Source organism: Mya arenaria, chromosome 2 (assembly GCF_026914265.1).
Source record: "Mya arenaria isolate MELC-2E11 chromosome 2, ASM2691426v1".
Lineage (NCBI taxonomy): Eukaryota > Metazoa > Mollusca > Bivalvia > Myida > Myidae > Mya > Mya arenaria.
In genome coordinates this window covers 65,259,558-65,285,834 of record NC_069123.1, presented here as the reverse complement: position 1 = coordinate 65,285,834, position 26,277 = coordinate 65,259,558, and the positions used below count along the sequence as shown (strand labels likewise).

General features: G+C 39.4%; 2 protein-coding genes across 2 annotated transcripts; one reads left to right on the top strand and one right to left on the bottom strand.

Moving 5' to 3' along the window:
* The first annotated feature begins 318 nt into the window (after nucleotides 1–318).
* LOC128216688 (inter-alpha-trypsin inhibitor heavy chain H3-like) lies at nucleotides 319–2,286 on the top strand. The gene has a single exon (XM_052923336.1). The coding sequence runs from the start codon at nucleotides 319–321 to the stop codon at nucleotides 2,284–2,286; it is 1,968 nt and encodes a 655-aa protein (XP_052779296.1).
* A 6,961-nt stretch (nucleotides 2,287–9,247) lies between these two features.
* LOC128205695 (mucin-5AC-like) lies at nucleotides 9,248–25,106 on the bottom strand. Its single transcript, XM_052907550.1, has 8 exons — nucleotides 24,931–25,106; nucleotides 22,735–22,892; nucleotides 19,766–19,883; nucleotides 19,395–19,537; nucleotides 13,990–14,111; nucleotides 10,910–13,116; nucleotides 10,256–10,344; nucleotides 9,248–9,854 (listed from the first exon to the last, which is right to left on the bottom strand). Exons 1-8 carry the CDS (start codon nucleotides 24,967–24,969, stop codon nucleotides 9,671–9,673), a joined length of 3,060 nt encoding a protein of 1,019 aa, XP_052763510.1. The 5' UTR covers nucleotides 24,970–25,106; the 3' UTR covers nucleotides 9,248–9,670.
* Nucleotides 25,107–26,277: the final 1,171 nt, after the last annotated feature.

The window sequence follows — 26,277 nt, the reverse complement described above, 5'->3', positions numbered from 1 at the left end:
TGTATAGGATAATAATTATCATGTTTTCTGTGCAGTGAAACTTTCATTGCATTCGTAAATATTCCATCAATGTCGTCTGTGAAGAGTGTCTCTTTAAAGACTAATCCTGTTACCATTGCCATCGTTACACGAACTGACCCGATATAGGAAACCTCTATTAGTATAAAAGATCAAACTCTTCAGAGAGTATTAGTATTGGCTCGGAATAAAGGAAGCAATCATCAGAGAGAAATGAACTTCAGCGCAGTTCTGAACGCTTTTGCGATATCATTCTCCATTGTTTGTATACAACAAGCCGTAGCGGCGGGTCGCACTAGAATGGATAATCAAGCTGTGGTAATTCGGGAATTGACGGTTAATTCGAAAACGGCTTTCCGCTTTGCCAACGTCACTATCACGTGCGAGATGGAAAATACGTTATCGTCAACGGAACAAGCAACGTTTGACGTTCGAATACCGAAATCAGCATTCATAACCAGTTTCGTCATCAACTTGTCAAATAGAACAATTGTAGCTGAAATAGAGGCCAATGAAGATGCATCGAAGATCTTTAGTGATGCTGTTTCCAAGGGTTCCACTGCTGGGCTGGTTAGTCAACAGTCGCTGTCCGATGAATTTGACCGTGACGCTTTTAACATTGAAATTAGTTTAGCAGCCAGGTCAACGGTAATTTTCGTGTTACAATACCAGGAGGCGATTGAGAAACGTGCCCATAAATACATTCAGCGACTATTTATCGACACCGACAAAGCTGTGTCAAATCTTGTCGTCACCAACGAAGTTCAGGAGAGGGAAGGGTTTAAAACCTTCAACTACCAACCACCGACAAAAAACGCCATACTAACACCCGTAAGTAACACATTGTCTGTCCATGGTGTCCATACCAAGAAGATTTCATGGCGACCAGAAGCCGGCCAAGACCTATCAGGCTTCTCCAAAACATTCCTTATTGAGTACGAACTCGATCAAAAAAATGAAGGTGGAAACGTTTACATCACCGATGGAGGCGAATTCGCACATATGTTCTCGACCACTTGTGAGGAAACCAAAATTATGGGAAAGAAAATTATGTTCGTTATTGATGTAAGTGGTTCCATGGACGGCAACCCTATTGCTCAGGTCAGGTCAGCGATGATAGATATCGTGAACAGGCTTCGGACATACGACTTCTTCAATATAATCCTTTTTAGCAGTCGTAACGCGATGTGGAAGCCTTCTTTTGTACAAGCAACGGATAACAGCAAAGCTGAAGCGAAGCGGCATTTATCAAACAAATTACGTGCTGCTGGGGGTACTAATATCAATTCTGCCTTAGAGGCTGCCATTGAAGAGTTTGAATCCGAAACGGAACCTTCAGTGGAAGAAAATTACGGTCAAACTATCTTCCTCCTTACTGACGGATCAGCAACGGATGGGGTGACTGGTACTGATGACATTTTAGCGAACGTACACAAACATAATAAAGAAGATGGAAAATGTTGCAAAACAACGATATTAAGTATTGCATTCGGGCAGATGGCCGACGTTTATTTCTTAAGACGACTAGCAAACGAAAATAACGGTTCCTTTGTAAGAATAAACGAAATAGCAAATGAGTGTTCGAGAAATGCAATACTGTTTTCATATGAATCAATTGCTAACCCTTCTTACAAAAACCTGAAATTTGAGTTTTTAATCAAAGGAAATGGTGACACGAAAGTTCCCTTTGAGAACCTCACACAAACATCCTTCCTGCAGTATGACTGTGGTAGTGAACTGATCGTGGGAGGATGGACGAAGCCGGGGTCCATCATCATCCCGCGCGTGGATGCCCTTGGGATGACAGACCGGGTCGCCTTTACTGCTGTACCCTCCATTTTAACCACAGGTATAGACGCCGCATTTATACAAAGACTTGTTCAATATAAGAAACTCAAAGAACTCATTCAGAAATACGAGGCGTTGCCGAACGATTCTCGCGTTAAGAATGAGGCGGAACGTTTCCTTGTTAAAGTTTCAAAGGAACAGAATTTTGTTACGCAGTTTACATCCCTAGTTGTCACGGATATCCGAGAACCGTTGCCCTCAAACGGAATACAAACTGGCAAAATAGGCGGAAACCAAGCCATCAAGAGAAATAAGATGGCTGCTGACCTATCCATTGGGACCCTTACCACACTGAATTACGACTACATTGACTACGTGCATGATATGGCGGAACAAGGGTATTCCTCAGCGACTCCTACATATACATCTCCCCTTGTAGTGTGTGCCGTTCTTATTATTTCTGCATTTGGGTCATTTTAGTCTATGCTATATTTTTCTATGATTCGTTTGATTACGTTTACTTACTGCCACTGTGTGGCACGTGTTTATGCCGGTTTTCCATGACTCCGTGTGCGCAGTCAGCATGGATGTTTCGCAAAACAAATGTCAAGCGCCAAACCAAAGAGCAAAAGCGTAATCACATTGATGCTATTCAATAATTCCGTGTGCGCGTCTGTGCTCCGTTCGCTTCCATGAAAACCCGAGCAGAGTACACTTGTGTACGCTTGCGGAGGTCGTTCTCGGACCAATCTCATTAAAATCAGATCCCCAATACACGCTTCACGACGTTACGCTACGTACATAACATAATGAAATGAAGTGAACGTCACGATATGATTTTAATGAGATTGTTCTCGGACGTGACGCCAAAATGAGTCAGCTTTAGAAACCCTGTTATTAGGTAAAACAAATATTGAATTTGTCCGAAAATGTCTAATTATATAAGACCAATCAATGCATGAGTATCGCGATTCAACCATACAATCGGACGCCATGAAAAAGATTGTTAAAAATATTGAGAGATAGTGTATCGGATGAGTGGCAGTAGGCGAACCTTTAAACACCCGAGAAAATTGTAATTCTTAACTTTTTTATTAAGCCTAGTACTTAATGATTTATTGTCTGCAATTCCACTGGCTGTAAATGTAGGTTGTGTTCTAAATATAATGATATGGCAGACATGCTCACAATGTACTAACTTTAATTTAGAATACATCATCCATTAGTAAAACTATTAGGCGGAAATCATGTCTCTGTTTTCAGCAACAGTGACCTTAACATGGACCGCAAAATCAAACAAAAATACACTATTAATCTATATAGTTATCTTTATTCTTGTTCTTTATTTCAAACCGGTTGCACGTCACCCTAAGTTAAGTCGTCTTTCTATTTATATTTACCGTGATCACGCGTACAAAATCATACAGTAGATATCGATATAAGCTACCTAGTAAAGGTATACATTTAATACCAGCTCAATGTGCCATCCCTTTTTTTAACCATTTTTAAGACACTTTTGCTATATGAAAAGGACTCGCTCAAGTTTTTGGACCTAACATGTTTTTTCCCCGGTAATACATCTGAAAACACTTATTGTTCAATGTTTCACTCTATAATATTAAACTTACAGAATATACAATTCAAGTATACACAAATATTTTGCTGCGAACCCAGGCACTACCAAGAAAAAAATAGAAAGGCGGAGAGGTAACCACTAGGCCACAAGGACTTTACTACATAATATTAACATGATATTTTGACAATACATTGATAATATCACGTGATAACGTCAATCACCAAATCATGCAATAACGAAACGCTGAACCTCGTTAGTAACGCTATTGAAAATGGCCTTCAAAGCCGAAAGCTGTCAGTGTCTTAGTTTTAACACTCCCAGTTAGATAGATATTTTTTTAACAATTTCTTTCTCAAATTTGCTTTTGACTTCATGATATACTTCATTAAAACATCTTAAGTCATTTCCAAACTTAAGTTATTTTCTTAGGTTAAGTATTTCTCTGGCCATATAATATAATAACTTAATAATAACTAAAATACTTAATTTGCATTATTATTAAGTAATATACATAATTTTATGGGTTATTTTTCTTAATTTAACCATGAACGTTTTAGGAAATCGACTTAAGTTATGAAACGACTGAAGATTTTTCATAAATACCAACTGTTTTTAATCAGCATACCCATTATAAACAAGAAATGTATAGAAATTTCCTTATTCATACAAAGCTTGTGTCAAACTCATAACTATAAACTACAACTTTATAATTGTGAGTAATACAGCACCTGGGATTTTTATGCCCCAAAGAATGGCATACAGTTATCTTATCGCCCGTCCGATCGTCCGTCCGTCCGACTTAACGGATCCTATCCAGTGGCGGTCCAGGTTTCTCAGTTAGGGGGGGGGGGGGGGGCGTAACTTCTGAAATTGACTTCTGTTGGCCGCTAAGGCCCCCATGTGTTTTCATGGTAATTCAGAGGGTCGGAGGCCTTCGCGACGGCCTCAAGCTCTTAAACTATTGCATGTGTTTACTATGGAACGCCGGGGCTCAATGCTTCTTGCGAAATGCGTTATGCAAATGCTATATATAGAACAATAGTTTCATTTTCGACCAATCGAATGCCCGGGTACGGAATTACGGAAGCTCGTGCTATGTGAAATCTAAATATAGTAACACCTCCTGAATAACGGATTTCCTTCGCATCTCGCATTTCGCATGAAGCATTTTAAAAGCATTTAGCATCTCGCATTTTGCACAAAAATCATTTCCCAAAAAGCATTTCGCATATGGCATAACACAATCAAATTGAATCGGACGAAATATTGTGCACGTTCCGAACTGCTCCCGGCAGTGAAGGGGATGTAAGACATAGGCTACTGATACTGCTTCAGAAATATTATTATACGGTGGAAGAAACGATACTCTTTCTAACCTAACGCGTTTACAGCAATATACAGAGTTGCACATCTTTCTATTCGCAATCTAACTGACTTTCTGGCATATTTTCTCTAGGACACCTCTTTACTTTACCGTTTCTGAATATTATATTGTATTGGTGTATTTATATATGTTATTCTAATGAATAGACACAACAAACGTATTATTTTTCACCTCTATTACATGCAGATAAAAGTATTTTTCAAATTAATGTGTTCCTTTTTTCATTTTATACAAAATGATTCTGCTCAATTTATGCTAACAACGGTAAAAATATTGAATTGAAGCTTTTCGCATTTCGCAAAAAGAATTTCGCATTGAGCAATTCGCAAAAAGCATTTCGCATAAAGCATTAAGCGTTTTGCAAAAAACATTAAGCATTATGCAAAAAGCATGAAGTATTTCGCATTTCGCAAGAAGCATTGCGCCCCGGCGTTCCATAGTTTACACTGTTTTTACAAAGCTTGAACTGCGAACATTAATGAGGATGATGATGATGATGTTAGCATTGTACTACAGTAGGACAATGTTTTTGTCCGATTAAGTATTCTACGTTACGTGTCGTCTGATCTGAGCAGGGTCTTAACTTATCAATGTAGACGGCATGTGGTTATTTTGAGTTGTTAACAGTGCAGAGTCAGATCATATAGCCGTACATCCAAAGCAGCGTCTGATCTTATTCTAAATTTACTGCCATTCATTTCTAGTTTATTGTTTTAAGTCGCTTTATACTGACTTCTGCGAATATATTCAGAGAAGGTGAAATATTAACTCCTTTCCGGCTGATGATATAATTAATATGGAAACAGCTTGGATCCATATAAGATGACAAGCTACTCGGCGCCTGATATGATTCAAAGCTGTTTGACACTCCCGCCATATCAATCTTTGTAACAGATTTGCTTAGCGTAAGACAGTCGCTTATAGTAATAAACTTTTAAATACTTCCAAAGTCATAGAAATGTGAAGACAAATAAAAAAAATATTGTTTGCACAGAACGTAATCTGCTGGGTGCTATTCTGTACATTGTATTTAGTCATTATGACGAACGATCCGAAAAGTGAAACAGACGAGCAAACGTCTGTTTCACTGACTTCTCAGGGTTAATACATTCAACACAATGTCGAATAAAATCAGAACATATTTTATTAAAATAACTGTTGTGTCCTATATTCCCGCATGTATTTCAGCCGTCCGATATTCACTACAAAACTACGCATGTGTCCGATTGAACGGCGTTTTACTTCCTGCGTATAGCCGTAAAAACGGAGGATAGCCAAACGCTAACACATTCTACTGAATACGTCATAATACGATGATGGAACGATATTAATAATTTATACATATACTTGGAAAATTTTAGGGGAGGGGCGCGCGCCGGGTCCGCCCCCCCCCCCTGGATCCGCCTATGCTACCAATATCTGAAGAGCGCTTTGGCCCAGGGACCTCAAACATAGTAGTATGATTGGTCATGAACAGCAGATGAACCATATTAATTCTGAGATCAGTGGCTCAAAAGTCAAATTGGTGCTTAAGCTGAAAATCGGTTTCCGGTCAATATCTCTAAGAACACTTTGGCCCAAGGACCTCAAACTTTGTAAGCAGGTTGGTCATGACCAGCAGATGGACTCAATTTCTTTTGATGTCGTTGTGAGCGTAAACTGAAAATACACAGTTTCCTATCAATAATTGAAAAACGCTTAGATTAGTGACCTCGAATTTGGTAGAGGTTACTCAAACATGACCAGCACCCTTACTTATTTGACGTCAGCTGGTCAAAAGGCATAGTCGTGGTGAAATTGAGCTAAACATCCGATTTTGTTCAAAAACTGGAGAATGCTTGCTTCTATGTACATCAAACTTGGTATGCTGGTGAACTGCATCTGCTTCCCTTTAGTCAGGTTTCAAAAACATTCGCGACGTCGTTGATGCTTTGTATCAAAATTTATCTTGTAACATAACTTATACGGTCGAAATCTAGGTCAACGATTCTTCAAAACACATTCTCGTGTCCAAGTACGAACACTTAATTAGGATGCTTCATCCACAGGAAAGAAAATAATCCTACATAGTAACATTTTGCTTACAATAAAACACGTGTCTCAATAATTAACCGATTTTCAAAGGTTTCCCATAAAAACAACAAAACTACATACTTCAATCGATTAAATCAAGCAAATCAATAATAAGAGCAATGCTTGTACATATCGTTTGGCGGTTGAATTTTGAAAAGACCGTTAGTCAACGTCACAGTCGCTTTCAATAGTGCGCATTCGCTTTGAAGGTAGTGGATTACACAGGCATCTGAATCATTGTTTGTCACTAAAATATTGTTTAAAACCATTTTGGGTACATACAATGAGATAAACAACACATCTGAAGATATTTAGTGTCTTTGATATACAAAAAAGAAACAAGGTATGTAACTCAAACTTACCCGATTTCACGGTAGAGTCCAGTTTTATGTAATTTTCTCAACCAACATATAAACAATCCATTTTTAAATAAGTGACATGGAAAGAAGAGTCAATTACCTTTAAAATGGTGTGCGATATGTTGGTATAACTATATTGTCTTTAGACAAACAAGCATAATTCAATGTCCAATTCTCATGTTTTTCTTTAGTCGGAAAGAGTACAGCAAATTCAGATCGTCAATTTTCCCCGTGTAAACAGTACTGAACACAGACCTATTAAAGTTATTTTATGCTTCAGTGTACAGATAAATTAATTCCATTCCATAGTATCACGAAAAGACTAACATCACAGTTTAAGAAAGAACCGTATCAGTCTTCAAATTAAATCCACTTTAAAATTTTGTTTGAGGCGGACATTTTCCTGACAGCGCTCAGATGTTTCTGATCAACCTCCAAAGAAGAGTATTTGACCCATCCAAGAATGTGTGGCTCACATTCAAGCCGGTACAAAGATGTTAAATGTACATGTCAATGACATCATCTGGGCGCTTGTCGGTAAAATGGCCGGGTGCCTACGAAATTTAAAGAGGATTTAGTTTAAAGACTGATACAGTTGTTTCTAACATTGTGATGTTAGTCTTTTCGTGATACTATGGAATGGAATTAATTTATCTGTACACTGAAGCATAAAATAACTTCAATAGGTCTGTTTTAGTACTGTTTACACGGGGAAAATTGACGATCTGAATTTGCTGTACTCTTTCCGACTAAAGAAAAACATGAGAATTGGACATTGAATTATGCTTGTTTGTCTAAAGACAATATAGTTATACCAACATATCGCACACCATTTTAAAGGTAATTGACTCTTCTTTCCATGTCACTTATTTAAAAATGGATTGTTTATATGTTGGTTGAGAAAATTACATAAAACTGGACTCTACCGTGAAATCGGGTAAGTTTGAGTTACATACCTTGTTTCTTTTTTGTATATCAAAGACACTAAATATCTTCAGATGTGTTGTTTATCTCATTGTATTTACCCAAAATGGTTTTAAACAATATTTTAGTGACAAACAATGATTCAGATGCCTGTGGTGGATTATAGCAACTACTGGTTGGTATTTGGATAACCGCAAAAAACAACAACTGGAAATGGCCGAGTAGCTAATATCAACATCAACATCTAACTACTATGTAGTTGATTATTTGAATCCCCAACTACCAACGTTATCGTCATGAGGAAAATGAGATATTTTGTTCTTGGTTTCATGAACATGAGTTATACGTTATTTAGGCATACAATGACGCCATTTTAAATTCATTTCAAAATTATGATGTCATCTAACCGGGTGTGGCGTAACCATTTAAAGAAAGCAAACTACATTAAAAGTGTTATGTTTATGCTGTGATTCATAAAAGATTTCAGCATTTTAGTATTCAATCAACCGATAAACAGAATATGAAATGTGTTTCATGTGTTATTTTTATGAAAAATACATGGAGTTAAAGTTAGATTTGGGGCAATGTGTGATAGAAATGTAGGTCATAAGATCAAATGTTCGACAATCATTCAATTTGAGAGTTCTGTATATGTTAAAGATTCTGGCCAACCTTAATGAAACTTTGCCAGGATTTATCTCTTTTTTAAACAAACGACCGTTACGTTTTGTTGTTCATGAAACTCCCTTTCTCGTTATGTCGACTTCATACTAGTGGTTGTTGAAAATCGCCGTGTCAAGAATCTCCCATTGCTCGATTTTTCACGGAAGCTAACGGAGAGTAGACGCGAATACGGAGACATGCAGATGTCATTCGAGAACGCGTCACCAATATGAAACTCGGCAATCCCTGATTTTAGAGAAAGAAAAATGAACATGTCAGAGAATGTACACTTGTGTACGATCAATTAATGAACTGAGATGAGCGACTCGACTATGAAAGCTCACGCCATAAAAAAAAATAGCTAGATTGATAAATATTCAGGGAATTTATTTATACTCACCACTTTCGTGAATAGGGATCAAATATGTTTTTCCGCAGTTGTATCCTATCGAAACACAACACTGACATACATTAATTTTATAACAGTATCATAATAACCAGAAAAGTTCATATAAATATATGCTTACATCGCACAACAATATTTATTGAATATTAAATTATTATTTTGTCTTTGCATTCACAAACTTTGGCACGAAAATGTGTATCTAACGAAGGTCATCATGAGAAACTCAAGAAACTCTTCCTAAATTGAAACATTTATTGCAATTCGTCCTCTTCAGCGACCACCATGTTTCTTTGTAAAGTGACCTTGACAACACAAACCTCAAATTCGATCTGTTCAACCTAGGTATTCATATTGAAAAGTTTTCTATATTATAAATTCATGGAAACAGCGAACTTGAGTGTTTCCTCGTTCACAACACAGCCTTTAAATACCACAGATACTTCAGCAGTTTGTCCATATCAGAAATTATCGACCCATTCTCAGGACTGGGACTCGCCGTGCATAGTTCCGTAGGCCGGATTATCCACCCCGCGCACATGTTGTTCTCCGTCTGTCAGGTGATCGAGACGGAGGTGCAGGCTGCCGCCAGCCGCCACACTGCCGCTCATCTTCCCATCGTCCGCCAACACGTCGTCGTCAAATATTACTTGCTGCGAAGGTCGTCTGGAAAAAACAACAGAGGATAAAATATAACGTCGCTGTTTCGTTATAAGGGCATCTTCGGCGCCAACGAGACACATTTCGTTGTTCAGTCTGTGTTGGGGATATCCGACCAAGCATACTGTTGTGGTGCATTGTGGAGAAACATTTACGAAGAAGAATTAACACAGAATGTGAACAGTATCTCGACATCAAAACAATGGACTGTCAACAAACAATCGAGCTTAATGCCTTATGGTCTTTCTTTATTTTAAATATATCGTATAAAGATTTTAAATAGGCAATTATACATATCGATAATTTCGTATGATTCGTCTGGAAACAATTTAAAGAAGTTCTCCTTTTCACCATATAAACAAGAGAAATAATTATATGTGTTAAGAAAAACAATAACCAATGATTACCTCTTTCTGATAAGAATCACGGTTGTCACTAGCAACACGACACCAATAACGCCAGCAATTACGCCCAGAACAACAGACAGAGAGCTCGGCTGAAACAACATTGATTACTTTTCATTATAATTATCCATGATCATTTTAGACTATTTATTTTGGGCTTTCTATAGAACTGAAAACGAATACAATTTTTGAGATCTTTAATTTTAAGATTTATTCAATAATAACGTTAAATCGTTGGAGTATCACTATGGAAATCGAACTTGTGTTTATACGCCCTTCCCCTAACCCCTTGCATATATTATATATTGGCGTGTTACGTAGCATTCTAAGAAATATTTGTGTCGAGAAAATATTGAAAACGCTTCCATCCGATGAGACAGAATTGAACTGATCACTATCGTATATCGAAATGATTAAACGTAATCTCTGATTGTTTACTAAAATAAAACCATTTTACATTGACACCGAGCAGGACAGCTTTGGAGTTGAAGTTTCTGTTGATACTTACGGAATAAGAGAGAAGATATAAACGTATCAATGTAAAATTCAGCCTTGTCCCTACCGTCTAGGCAGAATAAGATTTAATTGCTTAAGTTTTGTTCGAATGAATACATTGAATAACATAATTATAGAACTACGTAACCACTAGTACTATACCTTATTAGACGGTTCAGAGGTCTGTTTCCCTAGTGGCCCAAGACCTTTTGTGACAGTTGGCGTTAAACCTGATGTCACGGTCGGTGACCCACCGCGTGCTGACACCTGGGTCGACGTATGTGGCCGTTTACGTGTTATGAACGTCGTCGATCCTTGGTTATTTCTCCTGGTTATCGTCGTAGGCAGCGGTTTGTTAGAGCTGGTGGTTATAGTTCCAGGATTCAAAGAAGTGTTTACTGTGTTCTTCGTTGATTGTGAAATATTGATATCATGAGAAGTAGTAGTTGTTTTTGCTGTTGTTAATGCCGCTTTGGTTGAATTTGTCTTCGCTGTTGTTTTTCTTTTTCTTGTTGTTGATGATGATGATGATGATGATGATGATGATGATGATGATGATGATGACGATGATGATGATGGTGATGGTGATGATTTGGAACTAATTACAGAAAACACAGGATGTTTACTTCCGTTCTGTTGGGGTGTTATTGAAGTTTTTCTTGAAGTTGTCGTCCGTTTTGAAGGAGATGTGTTATTAATAAGAGCCGAGGTCGTTGGTTTTGCAGTGGGTTTATTTGACTTGGCGTGCTCTTTTGTTGTCTTTTTTGTTGCCTTGGACGAATGGGTCATTACTTTTGATTTTGAAGTCTTCGGTATTGCTAAAGTTGTTCTTTTTGTTAGTGTAAATCCTGTTTTGGATGTTGTTTTTGTTTTCGTGTTAAGTGATATTGGGGCCACCGATGCTGTTGTCGTGTAAAGTGATATTGGGGCCACCGATGCTGTTGTCGTGATAAGTGATATTGGGGTTACTGATGCTGTTGTCATGTTAAGTGATATTGGGGTTACCGATGCTGTTGTCGTGTTAAGTGATATTGGGGCTACCGATGCTGTTGTCGTGTTAAGTGATATTGGGGCTACCGATGCTGTTGTCGTGTTAAGTGATATTGGGGCTACCGATGCTGATGATACTGGTGACGATGGTGTCGGTGTTGTTGGTGGAACAGTTAATGTTACAGTGGTAGTAAATGTTGTTGATGTTGGAATTATCAGCAAAGACGTTTTTGTAACTATCTTTTCTGACGTTGTCAACGACGATGATGTTGACGCTCCAGACGTAAAGGCTTCTGTTTGTGTTGAATTTGATATTGTTGCTGTTGATATTAATATTGACTTGTTCGACGGCCGAGGTGTCAGACTTGGTATGGAACGTGAAAAAGTCGAAGAAGACGTTTGTACAGTATTGCTCACCACGTAAGGAGCATCAGTTAATGATGTAAATGACAAGGTCAGTGAAATAACTTTGCTGGTACGGGAAGAAATCTGTACTTTTGACGATTTCGACATATGTGGATAGTTTGTTGTCGGTGTTGATTGGAGTGTTGGTATTGGCTTTGTTGACATAGAGTGTATGGACGACGATGTTTGAGTTGACTGGAATGATTGTGTGACTGGTGTTGGGGATATTTCATTTGAAGCAGACAGCGTATGCTGTGACACTGATGATGTGGTTTGTGCTGGTACTAATGATATCGAACCAGAGTGACCCGCTGTCCATGGCGACATTGAAGTTGTAGACGTCGGAAACTGATATTGCATTGATGATGTCACTAATATACTTGTTGATGACACCATTTCCTTGCTCGAATATGGTGTGAGTGTCTGTTTCGAAGGTTTGTTCGTGGATATAGATAATGTGAATTGTATATTGGAAGATAAATGTGTGAAAATTTGACCTGGTGGCAATGTTGATAATGAAGCCATTGAACTGCTCGACACTTCCCTGGAATGTATACTTGATTGCAAGAATGGTGAGGGTTTTAATTTGGATGAAGGACTCGATTGAGTAGCCAATGTTGCCAATGTTAATGTTCCACTAGAGTAGTTCATTCCAGATCTTGAAGACATTTCAAAATTAGACTGTATACTGCTCGAGAGGGTTGGCATTATTCTGCTTGACGTCTCTGTATGTAATGTTGAAGTGGTCGCCATCTTGTTTGAAGTCATGCTTATATCACTAGATGAGTGACTTGCAAATGGCAACACTCTAGTAGAAAACGCCTGTACACTGGAGTTAACAGATGATGATATAACTGATTTTGACGTCATTGGTCGTGACGTCGTGGTCGTAGTGTCTTCTATTGACGCGGCGGAATGGCTGGAGGAAGGCGTAGGCGTGGTGGCCTTTATTGTACAGTTAGCACCAGAATATCCTGCAATAAAACACGCCATAATCTCAAATTAACCGCTTCATGGTATATTGTATCTATATTATGTGGGAAAGAAGTCGCCATTTAAGTGTTGAATTCATCGGCTGGTGTCGTTTAAAACAATACCTTGGAAAACTAAATGTGTTGATTGTGTAGACAACATCTGATCTGGTGGTTTCATCATAAGGCCAGCAGGTTTGATATAGCATCGCGGAGTTGAGAAATGGCGCCATTTTGAATCACTGAATATGAGCTAGTCTAAGAGAACACATTGTGGAATCAAACCTATGAACATGTATTCCGATAAAGAACAAAATGTCTGCTGCTTCGAAGCATATTTTATTATTCTGCTTCTTTACACCGATGGCGATGATGAAAGAAGGGATGTTCATTATCATATTATAGCATCATCATTATATTTTATATATTCAATTAAATTGTACTTAATTATGTTTCTTCTATACTTATATAAGTGAAAGTGGGCATTTAAACTGTATAGTTGTCAACATCTAGTTAAGCGGGCCTTATAAAACAAAGTAGTCACCAGTCACTTCTTACATAAAACCGAGTTTACTTTACCAGACGTATAACGTAAAAGCACCAATCTAAACAAGATTGTCGTCTGATTTAAAATGTGCCTGTTTTACAGAATATGATGTCTTTTGAAAAACAAACTCCTGTTTAATTTCCAAGCTCGAAAGTGTGGAATACTATACCAATTGTATAGACCATTTGAGACCCCCTGACAAAGCGGCCTCATAGTCGGCCTCGGTCCGTTTAATGTCAGCCGATCAGTCATAATAATACAACGGTGCCATCAGTGGTTTGTACTATTTCTTTAAGTTTTACTTACACGAACTCGGACTGTGAACGTACCAGAGAGGCAGTGTTTCCGACCCTGGTGGTCGCAGTAGCTGAAGGACGTGTTATGGCAGACGACACTGCAGTCTGGCCCGTAACTTCCGACTTCACAAATCACGTCAACGTACAGGTCTACACTGCAATCAGAACAGAAGAAATACACCCGGAGACCATTAGGATTAACAGATCTACGGAGATTTGGGTAAACGTAGTTATGGTGTACAATATGCACATTTTCCCTCACATATTGGTATTACGAGTTTACTTGTTTCTATTCGACTGCGGTTATTGGGTTGTTGTTTTTTGTTTGTTGTTGTGATCAGTTGCCTTGTTTAGTTTTGTTTTGTTTTTTGTTGTTGTTTGTTTTTAGGGGGGCGGGGATTGTGTGTGTGTGTGTTGGGGGGGGGGGGGGCGGTCCTCTTGTCGATCTCAGGCGGTCGGCTACTACAAAATTGTTCTAAAACAACATAAGGGAGAAAACACACGGAGAAAAATATCAGACTGTGCTGCACCGGTTACTGACTCAGCTTAGCATCTCGATTATTAGGATTTAACCATAGCTATATTAGACCACAACATTCACAAGTAACAGTTTTCACAGTTGGTAAAATATTTTTTTCACGTATACCCACATCGATTTGTAAAAAAGATGTATAATATCATCAGGGGGAGCCGCATACTCAAGCTTATTCTTAAAAAAAAGACCCTTTGTATTCTGCACAACATTTTTTTAAATGTTTGACGAGTGGAATATCGTATCCGTTATTAACATCAGGTAATTTATGCATTCGTACGTTTTTATATTTGGATATCTGTCTGTCATTTGTTCATACGTCCAATCGACTGTTTTATTTCACACTGGTAGACTATTTATGTCACAATCTCGCTTATTGCAAAATAGATGGCGAGTGGTTAGGTGTATACGTTTATGTACAAGAACCACATGAAGACAAGCACAAATTTCACAAAAAATCTTGCATCAAATGTCCTTGGCATTTCATACTTTTGAAGATTTGCGCGACTTGTGAACTATACATGAAAATAGTTCCGTGAACCAAGGAGTTTTGAAGGGACAAGCTTTAGTCTCCCGACTAATCGAACGATCATCCGAAAGACAGACCGGCATGCGCCATTTTTCAAACGTCGATGATGATGTAAAAAATAGTCTCCGATAATTGCCATATCGAGCACAAAATTCACAAATGTGTATGAATTGGGATTCCTTTTGTGATATAAAAAATGTTTTAATTTTGTGAATATAAACATTTGTTCTAGAAATGGTCACGTCTTGGTCTGTTCGTGATCAAAATATAATCACGACGTGTTGATATCGAAATAAAGAAATGGTCAGCTGTTGGTCTTGTCGTGATATAGGAATGGTCAGGTGTTGATCTTGTCGTGATATAGGAATGGTCAGGTGTTGGCCTTGTCGTGATATAGGAATGATCAGGTGTTGGCCTTGTCGTGATATAGAAATGATCAGATGTTGGTCTTGTCGTGATATAGGAATGGTCAGGTGTTGGCCTTGTCGTGATATAGGAATGGTCAGGTGTTGGCCTTGTCGTGATATAGGAATGGTCAGGTGTTGGCCTTGTCGTGATATAGGAATGGTCAGGTGTTGGCCTTGTCGTGATATAGGAATGGTCAGGTGTTGGCCTTGTCGTGATATAGGAATGGTCAGGTGTTGGCCTTGTCGTGATATAGGAATGGTCAGGTGTTGGCCTTGTCGTGATATAGGAATGGTCAGGTGTTGGTCTTGTCGTTATATAGGAATGGTCAGGTGTTGGTCTTGTCGTGATATAGGAATGGTCGGGTGTTGGCCTTGTCATGATATAGGAATGGTCGGGTGTTGGCCTTGTCGTGATATAGGAATGGTCAGGTGTTGGCCTTGTCGTGATGTAGGAATGGTCAGGTGTTGGTCTTGTCGTGATATAGGAATGGTCAGGTGTTGGTCTTGTCGTTATATAGGAATGGTCAGGTGTTGGCCTTGTCGTGATGTAGGAATGGTCAGGTGTTGGTCTTGTCGTGATATAGGAATGGTCAGGTGTTGGTCTTGTCGTTATATAGGAATGGTCAGGTGTTGGCCTTGTCGTGATATAGGAATGGTCGGGTGTTGGCCTTGTCGTGATGTAGGAATGGTCAGGTGTTGGCCTTGTCGTTATATAGGAATGGTCGGGTGTTGGCCTTATCGTGATGTAGGAATGGTCAGGTGTTGGTCTTGTCGTTATATAGGAATGGTCAGGTGTTGGCCTTGTCGTGATATAGGAATGCCCAGGTGTTGGTCTTGTCGTGATATAGGAATGGTCGGGTGTTGGCCTTGTCGTGATATAGGAATGGTCAGGTGTTGGCCTTGTCGTGATGTAGGAATGCCCAGGTGTTGGTCTTGTCGTGATATAGGAATGGTCAGGTGTTGGCCTTGTCGTGATATAGGAATGGTCGGGTGTTGGCCTTGTCGTGATGTAGGAATGGTCAGGTGTTGGCCTTGTCGTTATATAGGAATGGTCGGGTGTTGGCCTTGTCGTGATGTAGGAATGGTCAGGTGTTGGTCTTGTCGTTATATAGGAATGGTCAGGTGTTGGTCTTGTCGTGATATAGGAATGCCCAGGTGTTGGTCTTGTCGTGATATAGGAATGGTCGGGTGTTGGCCTTGTCGTGATGTAGGAATGGTCAGGTGTTGGTCAGGGCGTGATATAGGAATGGTCAGGTGTTGGCCTTGTCGTGATATAGGAATGGTCGGGTGTTGGCCTTGTCGTGATGTAGGAATGGTCAGGTGTTGGCCTTGTCGTTATATAGGAATGGTCGGGTGTTGGCCTTGTCGTGATGTAGGAATGGTCAGGTGTTGGTCTTGTCGTTATATAGGAATGGTCAGGTGTTGGCCTTGTCGTGATATAGGAATGCCCAGGTGTTGGTCTTGTCGTGATATAGGAATGGTCGGGTGTTGGTCTTGTCGTGATATATGAATGGTCAGGTGTTGGCCTTGTCGTGATGCAGGAATGCCCAGGTGTTGGTCTTGTCGTGATGTAGGAATGGTCAGGTGTTGGCCTTGTCGTGATATAGGAATGGTCGGTTGTTGGCCTTGTCGTGATGTAGGAATGGTCAGGTGTTGGCCTTGTCGTTATATAGGAATGGTCGGGTGTTGGCCTTGTCGTGATGTAGGAATGGTCAGGTGTTGGCCTTGTCGTGATATAGGAATGGTCAGGTGTTGGCCTTGTCGTGATATAGGAATGGTCGGGTGTTGGCCTTGTCGTGATATAGGAATGGTCAGGTGTTGGCCTTGTCGTGATATAGGAATGGTCGGGTGTTGGCCTTGTCGTGATATAGGAATGGTCGGGTGTTGGCCTTGTCGTGATATAGGAATGGTCGGGTGTTGGCCTTGTCGTGATGTAGGAATGGTCGGGTGTTGGCCTTTTCGTTATATAGGAATGGTCAGGTGTTGGCCTTGTCGTTATATAGGAATGGTCAGGTGTTGGCCTTGTCGTTATATAGGAATGGTCAGGTGTTGGTCTTGTCGTGATGTAGGAATGGTCAGGTGTTGGTCTTGTCGTTATATAGGAATGGTCAGGTGTTGGTCTTGTCGTGATATAGGAATGCCCAGGTGTTGGTCTTGTCGTGATATAGGAATGGTCGGGTGTTGGCCTTGTCGTGATGTAGGAATGGTCAGGTGTTGGCCTTGTCGTGATATAGGAATGGTCAGGTGTTGGCCTTGTCGTGATATAGGAATGGTCAGGTGTTGATCTTGTCGTGATATAGGAATGGTCAGGTGTTGGTCAGGGCGTGATATAGGAATGCCCAGGTGTTGGTCTTGTCGTGATATAGGAATGCCCAGGTGTTGGTCTTGTCGTGATATAGGAATGCCCAGGTGTTGGTCTTGTCGTGATATAGGAATGCCCAGGTGTTGGTCTTGTCGTGATATAGAAATGCCCAGGTGTTGGTCTTGTCGTTATATAGGAATGCCCAGGTGTTGGTCTTGTCGTGATATAGGAATGCCCAGGTGTTGGTCTTGTCGTGATATAGAAATGCCCAGGTGTTGGTCTTGTCGTTATATAGGAATGGTCGGGTGTTGGCCTTGTCGTGATATAGAAATGCCCAGGTGTTGGTCTTGTCGTGATATAGGAATGGTCAGGTGTTCGTCAGGGCGTGATATAGGAATGCCCAAGTGTTGGTCAGGGCGTGATATAGGAATGGTCAGGTGTTGGCCTTGTCGTTATATAGGAATGGTCAGGTGTTGGTCTTGTCGTTATATAGGAATGGTCAGGTGTTCGTCAGGGCGTGATATAGGAATGCCCAAGTGTTGGTCAGGGCGTGATATAGGAATGGTCAGGTGTTGGCCTTGTCGTTATATAGGAATGGTCAGGTGTTGGTCTTGTCGTGATATAGGAATGGTCGGGTGTTGGCCTTGTCGTGATGTAGGAATGGTCAGGTGTTGGCCTTGTCGTGATATAGGAATGGTCAGGTGTTGGTCTTGTCGTGATATAGGAATGGTCAGGTGTTGGTCAGGGCGTGATATAGGAATGGCCAGTTGTTGGTCTTGTCGTGATATAGGAATGGCCAGGTGTTGGTCTTGTCGTGATATAGGAATGGCCAGGTGTTGGTCTTGTCGTGATATAGGAATGGTCAGGTGTTGGTCTTGTCGTTATATAGGAATGGCCAGGTGTTGGTCTTGTCGTTATATAGGAATGGTCAGGTGTTGGTCTTGTCGTGATATAGGAATGGTTAGGTGTTGGTCTTGTCGTGATATAGGAATGCCCAGGTGTTGGTCTTGTCGTGATATAGGAATGGTTAGGTGTTGGTCTTGTCGTGATATAGGAATGCCCAGGTGTTGGTCTTGTCGTGATATAGGAATGGTCAGGTGTTGGTCTTGTCGTTATATAGGAATGGCCAGGTGTTGGTCTTGTCGTTATATAGGAATGGTCAGGTGTTGGTCTTGTCGTGATATAGGAATGGTCAGGTGTTGGTCTTGTCGTGATATAGGAATGCCCAGGTGTTGGTCTTGTCGTGATATAGGAATGGTCAGGTGTTGGTCTTGTCGTTATATAGGAATGGTCAGGTGTTGGTCTTGTCGTGATATAGGAATGGTCAGGTGTTGGCCTTGTCGTGATATAGGAATGGTCAGGTGTTGGCCTTGTCGTGATATAGGAATGGTCAGGTGTTGGTCTTGTCGTTATATAGGAATGGTCAGGTGTTGGTCTTGTCGTGATATAGAAATGGCCAGGTCTTGGCGAAGTCTGCAAATGGGCATGTCTTCTTCAGGCCGTAATTATTATGACAATAACAACCTGTTCATCTTATAACGAAATAGGCCACAATTCGACTGAGGTGTAAGAAGGGAGGAGAGCAACTGGTAAGGGTTTTCAAACAAACATTGAAGAAGCCATTTCATATTGTCATATTAATACCTAATTTACAAACGTCTTTGTTACCTGGCCTGATGATCCACGCCCAAGAAGTGGCGACCGTTCCGGGAGGCGGCCTCACGGCGGTCCACCGTGACGTTTACTTTGTCGATATACTTGTCATTGAACGGGTTGTCGTTCCAAACCTCAACCGTCACGAGAAAAGGAAACTAGAGAAGGCATTGCGGTTAGAAGAGTCATATAGTATGATGGGTTATTTGAGGCATACATGTGTAAGTCGCTTTAAGCCGAGAGAAGAGCCGAGGGAGAGTTGCGACTCTCAATATAGTGGTGCATCTCTATATGATTTAGAGGTGCATCGGTGTAAAACAAAAAAGTCAATACATCATTTAAATGGTAACATGAAACATTACTGGTCAATGGTAGATCTATCTCACCCTGACGGCTGTGACCCTGAATAGGACAGGATTGGGCCGAATGGACGACTGGTTGAAGATGTCCATAATGTCATTCTTGTTGCTCTCAGCCGAGGTCGTAACTCTCGTGTCTGAGCATCTGAAAATGCGAGATGTGTGTTATGATAGAAGCGTACAAAGTCTGCAATTTGTTGTGATAATGTTTCACACAGAACTGTAAAAATGTCTTGTTTGAATGAACGCCCAGCCTATAATGTCTTTATATGTTTCCTTTACCAAGCGGCTGGCTGCTGTTTCGTTTTTATTTGACCAGAGTATATATTTATATGCCAGTCTGCTTACTTAAAGCTGTCAGGTAACAGTTACATTAGAATACTTATTAAATGAGTAACTAATTATACCAACAGTACAGGAACTTATCACAAATACCAGAACTCATAGTAATGTCTGGTCAGTGGTTGTTGAGAAAAAACAGTGGCAGACTATAGATAGAAGGGAGATAATACAAAACTACATTGTAATTGATTTTCAACTAAATCCGAACAAATAGTTAAGGCAAAATCCAAAATGGCCATCGATCGGCCATCTTGAACCCGATTTGAAAGTAGCTACCATGGCCGAGGGTGTAAGATAATTCCTTTCTTACCCGGGTTGGTGGTGTTTTGCGGAAATAAGCTTTACAAAGTGCCCATGGAACATGCCCTTTTCACCCAACTCAATAAAACAAATTATAGTAAAAAAGCATTTTAATTTATTATTTAAAAAAGGGGTTTTATCTTTGTCCGTGGGCGATATAAGGATTTCCAGCGATGTCATATATTTGGATCTTCCTATCATTTCAAGCACCATACCAGCTTAAGACATTTTATTTAATGGGCAGTATCATTAAGATACAAGAAAATTTGTAAACATAGTTCGCCTCACAAAATTATTTTAACATCCAATATGGCTACTATAACAGCTTGGCTTACTATAACTAGCTCTGTGGCAATTACCCGAGCATAACATGCCAATGGTGAATCACAACTAGGCTCAGTACTTATCATTCCTGCAAAGCTTCATTCAAATCCGTAGAGCAGTTTTGGAGATTTCGTTCGGACAATCTTTGTTCAAACTCCGCGCAGTGTTACTTCCCTTGCAGTACAGTAATCACTGCCACCACAAGATTTTCATCCAAAATTGGATGAAAACTTTTAATGGCATTTTTTTAATCATATATATTTATTCTTATATCCTTTCTTAAATAATTACTTTACGCCAGTTGATAGGCATAATATGTTTTATAAAAAAATAACAATTAAAAAAAACATTCGGAAATGTTCGGTCTTTTTTCAAATTGAAAGTAGGATTTACAAATTACAATATCAACATGGATGTGTTGTTAGCTATTCAGACATGTATCGAACGTTTTGAACCAGGATTGCAAGCAAAACCAAAACAAATCGAATGTTATTTTCTAAACAAATGAAACATGTTGCTGGAATTTCTTTTAAAGGCGTTCCGTCCATTTTGTAAATTGCAATCACGTGCCGTTTTATCTATCATCACGTGATATTTGTGAAGGCAGTGATTACTGTACTGCAAGGGAAGTAACACTGCGCGGAGTTTGATCTTTGTTATGACAAAACCCAAGCCAATCGCATTTAAGATGGCTGACTGGCAGTTAACGTTTTATGCGACTTAATTACTCCCTCTAACATTAATATTGCGTCATTGCGCCAAGGCGATCATGCTCTGGACGACACATAAATGTTCACTTTCTGTAAAAACATCAAACGGCCATAACTATGTGAAAGAAGAACGAGCAAAACATGCACAACTAAGCTTGGTATTTTCATTTCTGTACTTTCATTAAAATCCACCTAGCGGATATGGATATTTCAAGTGGACAAACCTTTCTCTATTTGCATTTTATGTTTATAATCGAAGGGTCATACATGTTTAGATGGCAAAAATACCATGCAGATTTTATGCACAACTAGGATTGGTACTTATCATTCCAGTGAAGTTTCATTAAAATTGGCGATTTGGCGTGAACAAATTTGGAGATCCATCCACCCAGACTGACAGATGGTCTTCACAACATCCAAACGTCTCCTACCCCTATGGAGGAGACATGCCCTTACAAACTGTGCATAAAAATCATTTTATACTAATTTATTTTAGCTCGACGAAAGCTGATAGTTTTTAAGATCACGTCCGAGTCCGTTTCCTGGGCAGAAACCAGTACGGTGTCCCTTTTTCAGAGGCCATGAGAAAGAACTCCATGTGGGAATCAAACTCACACTATTACCCCTAGACCACTCTCACCTATGCATAAGAAATGTCTTCCATTATTCGTAGACTTGCTAGCTTCTTTGAACATCGATCTCGCTTGTCCCGTTTCTAACATGAACTTATTCCATTTGCATAATTTGTCAGGTATGAATCCGATGTGAGGACGGACGGACGGACTGACGGACGGACATACGGACGGAGGAATGTTGTATCAGTAAAACAAATACCACAGATGTTGCTTGTTTAAATATATTCTGTTTTTAAAGTTGTATTTCTATAATGATATAGGAGCGATTCCCTAAGTCCAGCGTGACATAAAATGTTTTATCATACTAATCAAATACCTAAAGTAACCTTAGAAAAAAACGTACAAGGGCAATACCCTACTTGTAAGCTGAGATAGTGTGGAAGTGATCCGCCGATGAAAGAATTTAATTTGTGAGGAAACAAACTGAAAAGTATCTTACGTTTGTCTCGTACGGTACTTTACAAAACTGTGTCGATGGAACTTTATGGTAAGGGTTGTCATCATCAGCGATAATTAAGATTATTAAAAAAACGTACATGTAACAATGTAACGAATCGGCTTTGGAGAAATGTGTTCATGGTCATAGATTTTGTCTGGTCCGAGGTCGGATGTCACCAACAGTTCGGTGTTTCTCAACTTCACAGCGTTAACATGCATACACAAATACCAATAATAAATGCCTTACCTGTCCACGGCCGACTCGATGCACACCCGGAAGTAAGGGTCGCATTTGAACAGACCAAAAACGTTGTCACAGTCCTTGTCACTCTCGTACCGGAACTTGAGCAAGCCCACCTCCACCGTCCCTCGGCCCCACACAGAGGACGCATGCGCCACCAGCCACTGGATCGGAGAAACATAATAAGTTTGCTTTATCGTATATTCTAGATATCTGAGAAGTGTTCAAGAAACAGAGTGAGATATATAATATGATATATGCGATACCAATGCAATTTTTCGAATATACCAATATCAGTGGTGCTTTAACGTGACCAGTGTAGAGCGCCGATAGACGGGAGAGAACTGTGTCATGGATTACCATAACTGAGAGTTCCGGGTACTACAATCTAATGCCGAGCGCCAGACAAGGGAGTAGACGGTATCATTTTGTATTTCATGTATTTCGGTATGTGAAATTAACCAGGGGCCTTCCGCGCCCGAGGCGGGCGCTCTACCAATGAGTTATAGCTCAAGTTCTTCCGTCCATTTTCGAAAGACCCACTTTTCGTTTTGGTCTGTGTATTGTTGAACTACTCAACATTATATGAGTTTGAATGTCTTCTCATCACCCTGCTACGGTTCGTAGCAAATTTGAAACAGGAAATGGTGATAACAGACTGTCAATAATTGACATAACTACTATTGCGTTGGTAGGTGGACCGAATTTCTCGAATTCCGAGGCTCTCAGATGTAAAAACATAATTGGGCTGGTCTTGAACTTCAATAGGTTCTGTATGACTAGGAACGGTTGAATTAGGCTCACTTGGTGCCTGCGTGTGTTTGGTTATAATCAGTACATCGGAAAGAACATACAACATTCGTACAGAAACTGCAATAGCCACTAGTGGTTCTCCCTGTAATTATACACTGGTCGACTGGAACAGCAACAGATATCTTCATCGTTTCCTGAATAGTAAGTGCTTTTATTTCATGGACAAAATGTCCCTTGCAGCTCAGTGTCTCACCCATTGTAGAAATCATACTGGTACTTCAGTTTACTTGAATTGCTTTCCGATGCCTAAAGAGATCGAAATAAGCTCATCTGTTTGAATGCAATGTCTGTTGTTTAATCAACGTTTGCGCCGAGATTGCGCATGGTCCCCTGTAATGGGGTACATCAAGGTTAAGATCCATTGTGGCATCAATATCTTGGTCACAAATAACACAAAATTAATGTTTTATTTCGATACTGTCTAAATGGCGAGTCGGTTGGGTAGATACTATATTTCAGTCCACAGCTCCATCTGCTGCATGTTTGTTGACATCTTCGGATACCCCCGATGCACTACTACGCTATGTGTCGTTATGTTATGAATATAAAAAAACTGAAGTATAACGGAATAAGTACCGTGTTTGCCAAAGATGGTTTGTTGATATATGCGGAACTTGAGAAAGGTGTTCCGAGGTCATGGGAATATTCAGAACATTCACCGTTGAGTAAAAGGGCATGTATGGTACATTAGAGAAACAGTTTTACATTATGCAGTCATCTGAATACATAGAAAGCATAGTCTTAAAGAACGTTATTGAATTTGGCTAAAAAAAGGCTAGAAATAGTTTAGTAATTTATGTTCTGACAACATTTTGACAAGCAATTGAACCAATGAATAAGCTGTTTGGCTTATAAAAAGTTACTTCAACCACCAACTGTATATCATCAAGGGCGGATCCCGTATATGATGTTCAAGATGGCCTAAATTAGAGGCGCAACCTTTTGCCTTGCGTGCCTCTTCACTCGGAACCGAGGTCTATTTTGGGTTAACAGTGTCAGTGATGGTTTGGGAGTATTTCCCCATGATTACAATAAAATTTCTAGTCCGAAATGGTGCACTATCGGTGTATTTTATTAGAAAAAGTAAACGTGGACGAGTTAAGCCCCCCCCCCCCGCCCCTCCTGGATCTATTAGTGATCATAGTAATAAGTATAATAATGATGTACATTAAAATAGCCAATACGATGCAAAATAAATTGCTGATAAATCTAAGTATCGTTTTCAATAAAAAGAAAGAAAACATGATGGAAACCATTTACCCGTAAAACGCTTTCAATTGTACCAATATTATAATACTGGGTTATTAGGCATGGACTTTCCTCAATTGAGTGTTAAATATCTTAAGAAAAATGTACATTTATATATATAAGTAATCGTTAACTAATTACCAAAATAATCAAAGATCTCCTTCCAAACATTATATCCATTACAAACGATAAGTGAATCCAACAGGAACACTTGACGAGGCATTAGCAACAGTTCTGTTACTAGTATTACACCACAGATTGTTTATTGTTATTCAGTTTAGTTTACATTTTAAAGGCACGACAATGTAAATAAAGGGTGAGAACGTTATCAACATCAGTAACAATCTGTACCAACTTTATGGCTTTACTGATGCATGTATACATGATAGTACTGATTAAATGTCATGCTATTATCAAATGATTAAACTAATATTTATTCATCAAATTAGAAATGTGTACTTATGTTAGTTTTGTATTCATTTAAGTTTGGATTGATTGATCGATTGTTCGATTGATTGATGTCATATTTTAATCTATCAATTAACTTATTCATTCATTCGTTTGTTCGTTCGTTTGTTCGTTTTGTTTAGTTCGTTCGTTCGTTCGTTATTTTGTTCCTTTGTTCCATCGTTCGTTCGCTCGCTCGTTCGTTCGTGCGTGCGTCCATCCGTACATTCATCCATCCATCCATCTATCTATTCATGCACGCATTCAATCAGTCATTCATCCGATCATTAAATATCTGTATATTTATTTTAGTTTATTAATTTAGTTATTTATTTCCTTATTAATTATTGAAATCTCTAATCGACTTAATAATTCTATTTATAATTCATTCGTTACTTTTAAGTATTCTAACATGTTTGTAAATGAATTGTAAAATTGAATCAAAAATCTTAGTGTGATATGTCATTTTATTTTCCTCTTTAGTTCCCAGCCTAAGATATTCATAATCAAGCGCTGTCACAGAGACAGCGCGCTCGACTATTCCGCCACTTTTCGGTGTATGGATTGAAAAGTTTTGGTGAAACATGCATGGATCACTGTTGGATTAGATTTCAATGCAAAACATGATGTGCTGAGATATTTACATAAATTGAAATAGAAAATATTTGAGGTGGTACACAAACTTTAAAATAAATTCTAAGTCGAAAAAGGGGCATAATTTTGTCAAAATGCTTGATATAGTTACCTCCTCCTGTGTACAGGTTGGGAGCATAATTGTGAACAAGTGTGCAAAGTTTCAAAACCATATGTCAATGGACTTTGAAAAGATTTGAGGTGGTACGCAAACTTTAACGTAAATTCTAAGTCGAAAAAGGGGCATAAATTTGTCAAAATGCTTGATAGAGTTACCTCCTCCTGTGTACATGTTGGGGGCATGATGGTGAACAAGTGTGCAAAGTTTCAAAGGGATATGTCAATGGACTTTGAAAATATTTGAGGTGGTACGCAAACTTTAACGTAAATTCTAAGTCGAAAAAGGGG

Excerpts from the sequence above, each read along its gene's own strand:
- LOC128216688 (XM_052923336.1), top strand. The coding sequence starts at position 319 with ATGGATAATCAAGCTGTGGTAATTCGGGAATTGACGGTTAATTCGAAA.
- LOC128205695 (XM_052907550.1), bottom strand. The coding sequence starts at position 24,969 with ATGGATATAATGTTTGGAAGGAGATCTTTGATTATTTTG. Across the intron at positions 22,893-24,930 it reads GGAGATCTTTGATTATTTTG|TGGCTGGTGGCGCATGCGTC; the intron begins GTAATTAGTTAA and ends TCTCCGATCCAG. Across the intron at positions 13,117-13,989 it reads TCGGAAACACTGCCTCTCTG|GATATTCTGGTGCTAACTGT; the intron begins GTACGTTCACAG and ends GTTTTATTGCAG.